The sequence below is a fragment of the Thermobia domestica genome, chromosome 11 (assembly GCF_964235325.1).
Source record: "Thermobia domestica chromosome 11, izTheDome1.hap1.1, whole genome shotgun sequence".
NCBI lineage: Eukaryota > Metazoa > Arthropoda > Insecta > Zygentoma > Lepismatidae > Thermobia > Thermobia domestica.
The window spans coordinates 254793947-254803719 of NC_137464.1; the positions used below are offsets into that span (position 1 = coordinate 254793947).

General features: G+C 36.0%; 1 protein-coding gene across 6 annotated transcripts in view; it reads right to left on the reverse strand.

The window, feature by feature from the left end:
- The window catches only part of nudE (Nuclear distribution protein nudE), a 55369-nt gene extending 46756 nt beyond the window's left edge, over positions 1-8613 (reverse strand). For 2 of the 6 annotated variants that reach the window (XR_014127540.1, XM_081732083.1), the window contains exons 1-2: positions 8354-8611; positions 2735-2966 (exon numbers count right to left, since the gene is read on the reverse strand). Coding sequence is in view for 5 of the 6 variants with exons in the window: in XM_081732083.1 (XP_081588209.1) it covers positions 2735-2820 (86 nt within the window). In the remaining variant the exon portion in view is untranslated. Of the gene's footprint in view, positions 1-2734; positions 2967-8279 lie in introns of all 6 variants that reach the window. The other 4 variants (XM_081732081.1, XM_081732085.1, XM_081732082.1 and 1 more) reach the window with 3 other exon arrangements.
- Between the last annotated feature and the right edge of the window lie 1160 nt (positions 8614-9773).

The window sequence follows — 9773 nt, forward strand, 5'->3', positions numbered from 1 at the left end:
ATGTATCCCCAAAACTTTGAGATTTATATGGAATTATCTGTTAGAAGTTTTCCAATATAGAATTGAAAGTTGCCTTCTTTAATTTTCTTGACTTCCATTACCATTTTCTGATTTCGTGACTTTTCCGTGACCGATAGACACCCTGAATAAGCAGGAAAGGACGAAATACAGAAGTGTCTCCATTCAAGCACCCTACTATGGAGACAAAAGGCCCTCCAACCACCCACATCTTATTTCCTTATGTTATTTTCACAAGTGGAAGTAGCAACGCCACAAAAATAAAGGAGGCATCGTTTAAAATATAGGAAATATAGGAGCATTGGAAAGCCTGTTGTATACCAATACGCTCTGTACATACAAAACCGAATTTATGACCTGAGCTATAAATAGAACATAATATAAAAATGTAAATGCAGTAGTATTTATCCTCATATCATGAACTCTCCACACACACACACATATTCTCTGTTAAATTAAGCAAGCGTCTCAATGGTTGTCATACTTTGTTCCGTGATATATGGAAAGGGGAAATTGGGGGTAAGTCGCAAAAATATCTTCCAAAATAGCTCTATTGTGAAGCTGTGCATCCTCTGAAGTGACACTCGAGCCAGTGTGCAAATTACAGAAATTTTAAGGGGGGATAAAGTGTACATCCGAGAAACTTAACAGGGAAAGTTCAAAACTTATGGTAGACATCCAATTCTTTAGAGGGGGGATTTCCCCCCTCATCTTCCTGGTATGAGTACAGAATTAAAATAACTTGAAAAATACTATGAGGAGGAGGTATATACTTAAGAGTCTTCATCCCGGCGAAATTAAAATACCGCTAATTTTACAGTAATTATGTGATATCTTTAAACAGATAAAAGATAACCGAAATGTGGAACAAGAGCACCCTAGGCAATATTATTTTACATGAGAAACCGTTATCACGACTCACTGCGTTTCTAAACAGCTGAAAACGGAAAGCTGCTAGGTGACTTGTGATAACGGTACCTCACGCAACATAATATTGTCTAGGGCGCTCTTGTTCCATATTTCAATTATCTTATATCTATTTGAAGATATCACATAATTACTGTAAAATTAGCGGTATTTTAATTTCGCCGAGATGAAGACTCTTAAAAGAAGGGAGAAGATGCAGTATGACATAGTAAGAACGGAATAGAGAACAAAGGGACATAGGTGAGGGTGTTGGTGGATAACGTGGGTTTATCCCAATGCAACTGTAGCACAGTTGCTGTTTGAAACGCTTGCTTCATTCTACTGAAAATGTGATACAAATCTTACTTTGTTCTCTTTATAGGTCAGGTTACAGGTTCGGTTTTGTATGTACAGAGCGTATTGGTATACAACCTTTCCCCTCATATCTATTCCGTCTATCAAAAGAAAATTTGGTACACTCATTTCTTATTCCCTATAGTATTTTCCGAGATAAATTGAGATTGTGTGCTTTTACCTGGGGTCAAATTTGATGGAAGGGGTTTTTGGAGGGAATTTTTCCGACATTCTCCCAATTTTCCTTGTTCAAATACATTTTGGGCTCCAATACATAGCACCTCTGGAAAGCTTGTTCCATGCTGAAGAAAATGAACTATAAACCATGACTTTCCAATGAACTGTGTCGATATATACAATAGCTATTTCACTGCGTATCTACGATTTTCTTTATACTAACAAGGATAATGGGCTTTAAGGCCTTACTCCGTTGTCCATGGCACCTAATTTTTTGTGCATGTTATCTATCGAATATCGAACATATCTATCGAATGGACTAGATTTGATTCGGATGACACGTTCATGTCCGTTTCTTGTAAGAGTCAGTGATTGATATTTAGAGTGATAATGTTCTTTGAGAGTTACATTGTATTTACTAGCCTCTATTACATACGTATAATGCAAACGGATACTACCGTTACAAATTTTTATTGTTTACAAAATTATGCGTGCTGAACCAGATGCTGCTGTGTATTCCATATTATTTAAAAAAAAAAAAAAAAAAAAAAAAAAATAAGAGGGTTATTTAAGCGAAGTCTAAAACGATAGAACTATCTATTAACTTTAGAACTAATTGTTTTTAACCAGTAAGTAGGAGAAAATGACAAAGTGAACGTCTTGTGGGCTTCTTCTATAGCATTTTCTTCTGAATCGAAACCTCTGTCTCGTTTGGGATTCAAATTACGTTTCTGTTATCCTCACTGTGGATATCCGAAGGGGGAGGGCAGGGTGGGACCCCCTGCCTCACGAAAATGTATACGTAATACAGCAAACATGGAATGCCTCCAAAATAGAAAATTTTCTTCATCACTATTTTGGCATCGAGAGACTAAAAATATCAGTTGAGTATGAGTGGTGCAAATCAAAGGCGAAAACATACATCAAGAAATGAATTGTACAATTGATAATAATATAGATCTACTTTAAAAGAAACCGATGAAATATAAGTGTTACTGTTAATATTAAACAAACTGAAAATAGTTCGGAAAATGTATCGGTAAATATTGGTGTCTATTTGCCGATACCGATACTCCCAAAAGTAGCCGATATCACCGATACCGATATATCGGTACATCCCTACTTGAAATACCTGAGATTATAATTTTCCAGTGGTACCAAAATCTGTACCAAATTTCATCAAAATCTGGCAAGATGAAGTAGATTTTGCTTGAAAATTGTTTTGATTTGACATGTCATGGCAGGAATGTATAGTACAATAATAAAAATGAATACTTACTCCTGTTTATACTGAAGAGCCAAATCTCTCCAATACTGAATTTCCTCCTCAGTGGAGTTGAAATGGGGCATTTCCTCATCCATCATGATAAGTTATCACTTTAAGACAGTTTTAAATTTTCAACGCAACCACTTGGAACAACAACATTTCATTATCATTGCTAATAAACCTTTCGTACTATCTGACAAAACTCCAACGCTTCATTACTGGAAACCAGCAAAAGATGGACTACCTGGAATAAAAACAAAGCATTAACAATGCCCAGGAAATCCAGCAGCGTACCTTTCGGCTCCATTTTTATTCTATTAATGATTAGCAGGAAGAAATGCTTCTACGTTTAATTGATTTCGGTACTCACGTAAGAGTATTTTTAAACAGATTAATCCATTAGGTTTGCAATAACTTCGTGTTTAGGAAGAAGAAAGGAACTTACAGAAATCGTAACAGCTCGATCCACCTCCGAATCACTGACATATGCCAAACTCTCTTCGAGCGTATCTACGAGAGTTCCTAGAGAAACGGCACTGTCACCTGTAGACTGAGAACAGCTTGTAAGACTGAATATTCAATAAGCTCCTGCTTTCCACGAAGGAAATTCATTTAAAGTAAAATTCAATCCTCATTGTATTACAACTTCGAAAAAAATAAATGAAATCTTTGTGTGTTACGTCCCACTCTTATGCCGGTTAGGCTAAAGGAGACGGTGATGATAAAAGAATGAAACGGTGGAATGAAGAAGATAGGAAGAAACAAAAGAACCCCGAGAAAACCCACGTACACGATGTTTGTCCACTACAAAACTTACTTGGCGCGACCTGGGATCGAACCAAAGGACATCATGCATCAGAGGTGAAAGCTCTACCACTGAACCCCCGCGGCCCCATACAAACACTCGAAATTATGAAATACTTCCCTATGTAGATTCATAAGCTGTCCGCAACACGAAAATTATGCAAAAACTATTAGATTTCATAGGTACAAACTATTATGTTAAGAAAGTTCTTAATCTTAACCTTTTCACTACTGACATATTTGGAGACTCCCAAACCCACTTCTTACTGAGATAATTTCACAATAATGAAAATATATATTACACCACCATCCATCCAGGATCTTCTGAAAAGGATGCACCAATCACACTCACACAAACTCTTGAAAGTGACATATGACAATCTTCTTTACCCCTGACAACACTTGCTACATACAATGGGGTGGTGAGGGAGTATTTCAAAAAGGATCGCAAGTGATATGCAGGAAAAAATGCTCTTTCCTCCTGGTTTCTGTTTTCTTCCCTACTTGAGAAATGTTAATAGTTTTGGTTGGTGAATCCTTTTCCTTCAACCTTCAGAAAATCGACTTAAACTATTGCCTTTGCAAAGCTCTGCCCCAAACGAAACATGATGGCAGAACGTTTCGAAAAGTGTTGCTTTTTTCACTACCAGTGTCTCATTTTAGATAGTGTATATTTACAACGAAGGGGTGTGGACGTGCACCCTCCCCTAAATCCCGCCCTATATATACATATATATTAAAAATCAAGTTCGAAACTTATACTCTTTGCCCACTCGCTGTCCACAACGACGGCCAAGTTAATGCTATTAAATCCTGCACGTTCTTACTCTTTCGAGATTTCACCTACGTTAAAAGAACCATAACGCTGAAGTCCAAACGATTAACGCTTGAAAACTTGAGACTGCTATTTCGTTCATTATTCGAGGAACCATTAATGAGAAAGACGACTAGAGAAGGAACATGATTTGTTTATTAGTGGTTTGGCATTGCAGCACACAGTATGTTAAAATTAGGGTGAATTAAAAAAAAAAAAAATCGTTAATATTCAAAAATTAAACCAATCTTCCTTGTTTAAATAAGCTGTATCTTCTTTCATAGCACGAATAGTAAACTGCTTTAAAACAAATTAGAAGTACAATTTTAATGTGAATTATCCTAAAATCAACCTCAAGCAAATCAACTTCGAAGCTGAATTTACCTTATTATCCTTGACCTATTAAATATTCGAGTAATGTTTAGCTTTAGGGGACAGGATTTTAACACTTTTTTTTTTTTTTTTTTTGCGATATTCTATTCACATTCGGTTAGGTTAGGTTAATGACACATAATTCAGGTAGTATTGCCAAGCGAGCGTTAGCGAGTGAAGGGAGTTAGGAGCCCCGCACGGCAAGTTGTTTTCTGTCTTCGTTAGCCCTGGCCCCCCATTACTAAACAGTTACCAAATATTCATTTATGTTTTGCCGGTATTTATGTATGCATTTGTGACTTTCAGGGATCTCGCTCAGGTCACATAAAAGGAGGCAGGAATTCGCAGAGTCTGCCACGAACTCATTTGAAGGCATTATACTTGATTCCTCGTATTACAGGTGGAACTGAAAAAAAAAAAAAAAAAAAAACCTATAAAAAAATAATAAGCATGGCAGGCCACGAAATTAGAATTTGAAGCTAACGCTCCCAACAACATTGAAATCGCCGCTAAATTGTCTGCAAATACTGGAAAATAATTTGATGCCATTGGCTAATTTATAGGCTTGATAATAGTAATAATAATATTGTGCTTCCATGCTTGATATCTTTTGCTATCTGTTACGGGTGTGTCCGCCTTCTGTGAGTGAGGCCTCGGGTTCGATCCCCGATTTTCGGTGTTGACCCAGTTGTGAGATAATTTGGATTTGAGGAATTTCCACCCAAACACACAACAGTGTTTAGGTTGAAGCGAGTGAAATATCTGTCCCGGCGCATGAATTCCTGATTAACCTAAGCACTCGAAATCTGAAGCCCAGTCAAAGATTGGGTTCCGTAAAGAAAGAAGTATGAAACACATAATAAAAAAATCCTCAACCGTACGTTGCACCACCCAATAATCTGGGAATATTTTTCCTCCCTCGCGGCTTTAGTGAACCACTGCAGAAATTTTTACACAAGTATTAAAGTTGACGCGGTCAATCATACTCTCTACGTTATCTTCTTTTTGAGCAGCAAAAGACGAAACGCTTGCTTACTATTAACAGCCATTTCTCGAAGTGGAATAACTTTGACGGTAGAAATGCTTCTACGAACTATATGAACAAAACAGTCGCCGAGTAAATACTGAAATCTCCAACTACGAATGGTTATATATTTATTTTTACGTGTTCCATGTATTTCAATAAGTCCAGGCAACCATCCATAATCTGAGCAATTAAAAAAAAAATCCCTCACTGTCTACTGCCATATTTCTTTTCACAAACAGTAACGCAACTCAGTCACATCATCAGGTGACATCGTGTGAAGGCAGGGTAAAGATTAGGTTTGGTGTTTATTCATTGATTTATATTGTTTCCTTCACTTTACTGAGCATGTATTCATCCCAAATTAACATGTACTTCAAGATTGGGTGTTTTGTCTTGGTTGACAGTGAGTTTAGTGTTAGTACTCTACTGTGATTATTCCTTGCTTTCAAACATTGTGATTGGTTATGACAGTGGGCAAGATTCTAGAACACAGGTCCCCCTTCCCATTTAGCTGTAATAAAGACAGAAAACAACATGCCCTGAGGGGCTCTAACCCGTCTTCACTTGCTAGCGCTTTCTTGGCAATACTGTGTGAATTGAATATTAAACTTTGATACAGAAAGAAACCTACCTAGCTACTAACCTATATGGGGGGACCTGTGTTCTAGAACCTTCCCATGATAGTGTTGTGACCCTATGTATCTATGTTGTCTGTGTGAGTTAGTTGCTCAGGATACGATTAGCATGTGGATTTTCTTTTACTATTTGTCGGAGGTCGAGGTTATACTGTCCTGGGTAATTCTTTTAAATGTTTTTGTTGTCTCATTCGTAACGTGAATGAGTTGAAATTGGTTGTATTAATTTTGAAATAGTAATATTTTAATTATAGTTCTGGAAGATCAGTAAAGATGAAAGGACTACGTGACAACCTTTTGCACTGCGCTATTTGCAATTAATTTCTTTCTTCTTACCGATTTTTTCCCCGATCAACTTTTAATTTTACCTACTTTCTATCAGAAATATAATTAAACCATCACTGTCTCAATATTCAGATAACCATTTGAAAATGTATTGGTTATACTTAAGCAGCCGTACTTCCCGTTTACGGAAGGACGAGAAACCCCATACTTTTAGGAATTTTCACTGACTATCTAGCATGTTAAAAAGTAGGTAATAGAGTGAGGGTAATAGTTAAGAACAGCTACTTCTCATCTCCCGTGCACGAGGATACATCTTACTGTTGCACTACCTAAACACCCTAAGTACAAGGGCAAGAACTCAGTCTATTACCTACTTTTTAACATCCTAGATAGTCATTGAATAATTCCTGAAAGTATGGCGTTTCTCGTCCTTCCCTAAATGGGAAGTACGGCTCCTTAACTATAACCAGAGTGAGTTCTAATTAGTTAATGAGTGATCCGAAATAAAAAAAGGGTTAAGTTCCAAAGTTGGGCGTCCGTTTCCATGAAAATTTTTAAAATTTACAGGAAAGATATGGATAATTTAATTGTTTGTGTGCTTGATAATATATAAGGGTCTTGAGAAAAATCTGTTTGTGTCATATATAAGCGGTTATAAACATGGGACTATACGGCGAGCGGAGGGAACTACTTGGCGCAAGGTAACCGAACAGTTGCATTGTGGGAAAGTAACGAGCATTTATGTTATCAACATGGCGGATGTACAAGGGCAATGAAGTAACAGTTTTAACATTTGTGAAGCAATACGTTGATAACGAGGAAAATCTTTTAAAAGGTTGTGAAGAGTACGGATTAATGAACCTAATAACAAATTGCTGAAAATGTGGAAAGGATATAACAGCGAAAGAACGTGGCGCAAACGGACGCCCAACTTCGGAATAAATGCCTAAAAAAAAGTATCAACTAACGACCTGTATCACTTGTCCTTGAACCCTTGCACTAAAGATTACAACAAATACAATGAATGGCACGTGGCTGGCTTCATGTAAACGAATTAGGAAACCTTAGAAATAATTTCCAGTCATAATATTTCACATGAATTTCAATATCACATTATCCAACTGACTTGAACTCGAAATTTCCTTCGCTAAAATTTTTCCATTTTCGACTTAGTACAAGGTCAAGTTTACTTTCTCTTTATAGTACATATATATTGTCACATTAGGTTAAACGAAGTTTAATATGAATCACAATTATGGGTTTTAACTATAAAATTTATAACATACCAGATATATTTGCAAACTCCTATGATCAAACTCAATTAATCTACCATACTTGATTGCTCAACCAATATAAGCTATTTCATATCAATCGATACTACCAAGGACAAGCTGCATTTTTTACAAGCACACTGATGTTTAAATATTAAACTCTTAATTTCTTAGAATACTGAAGCAAAATTATATAAAGAGTTTACGCAACGATATCAAATTTCTAAACATAGTGTAGCTATTATCAGTAAAGGATATTGCCAACACCTGTTTGCAAGTTAAAACTTATGGATCAATATTGACAATCATTCAGATTAACTAATTATTGAATATTTTAATCGAAACGAACCTATACTTCCCTTCAAGAACTGGTTTCACAATACTAGGCCATACCCAAATAACGTCCAAATTAATAGGTTTTACCTTTCACTTAAATTTTGTCACGATTCTTCAATGTTACACCACTTCTATCTTCTAGATTACGTTGACAATTTACTATATAGTAATATAAGCTCACTGAAGATATTATTCTTCCTTGAAGTCACTGAAAAGAATTTAAGTTGACAAGCCACTGCCACACAATCGTTTCTTTCAAACTTGTTTTCCTTCAACCGTTTCCAAAATGGCGACGTATCAAAGTAAATTGATATCCTCAAATCTCTTAAGACTATCCATGATACGTTTATTCAGTGTTGTTATTCATAGACAGGTGCAATACAACCAGAGACATCTGGGAACAGTAATCAACATTAAACATTGCATTTGAAATCATGTGTCGGAAAAATCGGTGCAAGTACAAACACTGAATGATTCAATATTTTTTAAAAAATAAAAATACTTTTGTTTGCTTTGATGAAGAAAACATACGAAGTAACAGGTGAGATGTATGAAAATGAAGTACAGGTTTACGATAAATAGTTTTGCTAGAGCATAGTCGTCGTTTGTGTCTTCATATCAAAAGTTTAACTTTTCCCCAAGGTGACCTTGTTTAAAAGGCAAGCATTGATGTGTAAAATTTACAGAGGAAATATCGAATTATATATATTAAAGTATATACAGGGTGTTTCAAAACAACACCGACAACGTTTGGGAGGTGATTCCTGACACCAAGATAAGACAAAAAGTATAGCCATGTAGGTCCCGGCGTCATAAAATATGACGAAATTATTATTTCTTTACACCTTTAAAATCAGATTGGCAACATTGAAAACTGTTTACAAGGGATGATCCATCTATGATCATTCCATAGGCTCGTAGAAAATATTCTAAAGTTAGCACAACATGAAGTGAGCTTCAAACATTACTTTTCGAAAATTTATTATTTTAAAATAATCTTACTAGCATCAGTGTTCTCAAATAGTAATCAAATTTTGCAACAAAAATCTCACCCACCTCCACGAAACGCGAGCTCAGCCTCTAAAAGAATAACTAGAACACTTTCAGAAGTGGTAACTCCGAAATGACTCGCTTTAGGGCTAAAATAACTGCTCAAGCGTATTTCTGGTAAAATTCTAGCCGTAAAACGTGTAACATGACTCCATTTCCATTTGAAATTTCGAATACCAATTAAAGATGTCCGCCAAGACGCTTGATAGCACTATCTGATGTGTCAGACCACTTCCAAGTTTCATCATTCTCCCTCAACCAGCTCTCAATACACAAGGATGGTGAGGACTTTTGTTTTGCCATGTATATTGATAGATTGTGTGAAATCTCCTAGGTAGATTTTAAAATCTACCTAAAAAGCTTATTACAACCAAGAAAGTACTTACGAAAGTTATTGGCAAGAGGGTGTAATAAAAGAGGGTCGTGATATGAAATAAGTTGAGAATTACTAATCTAT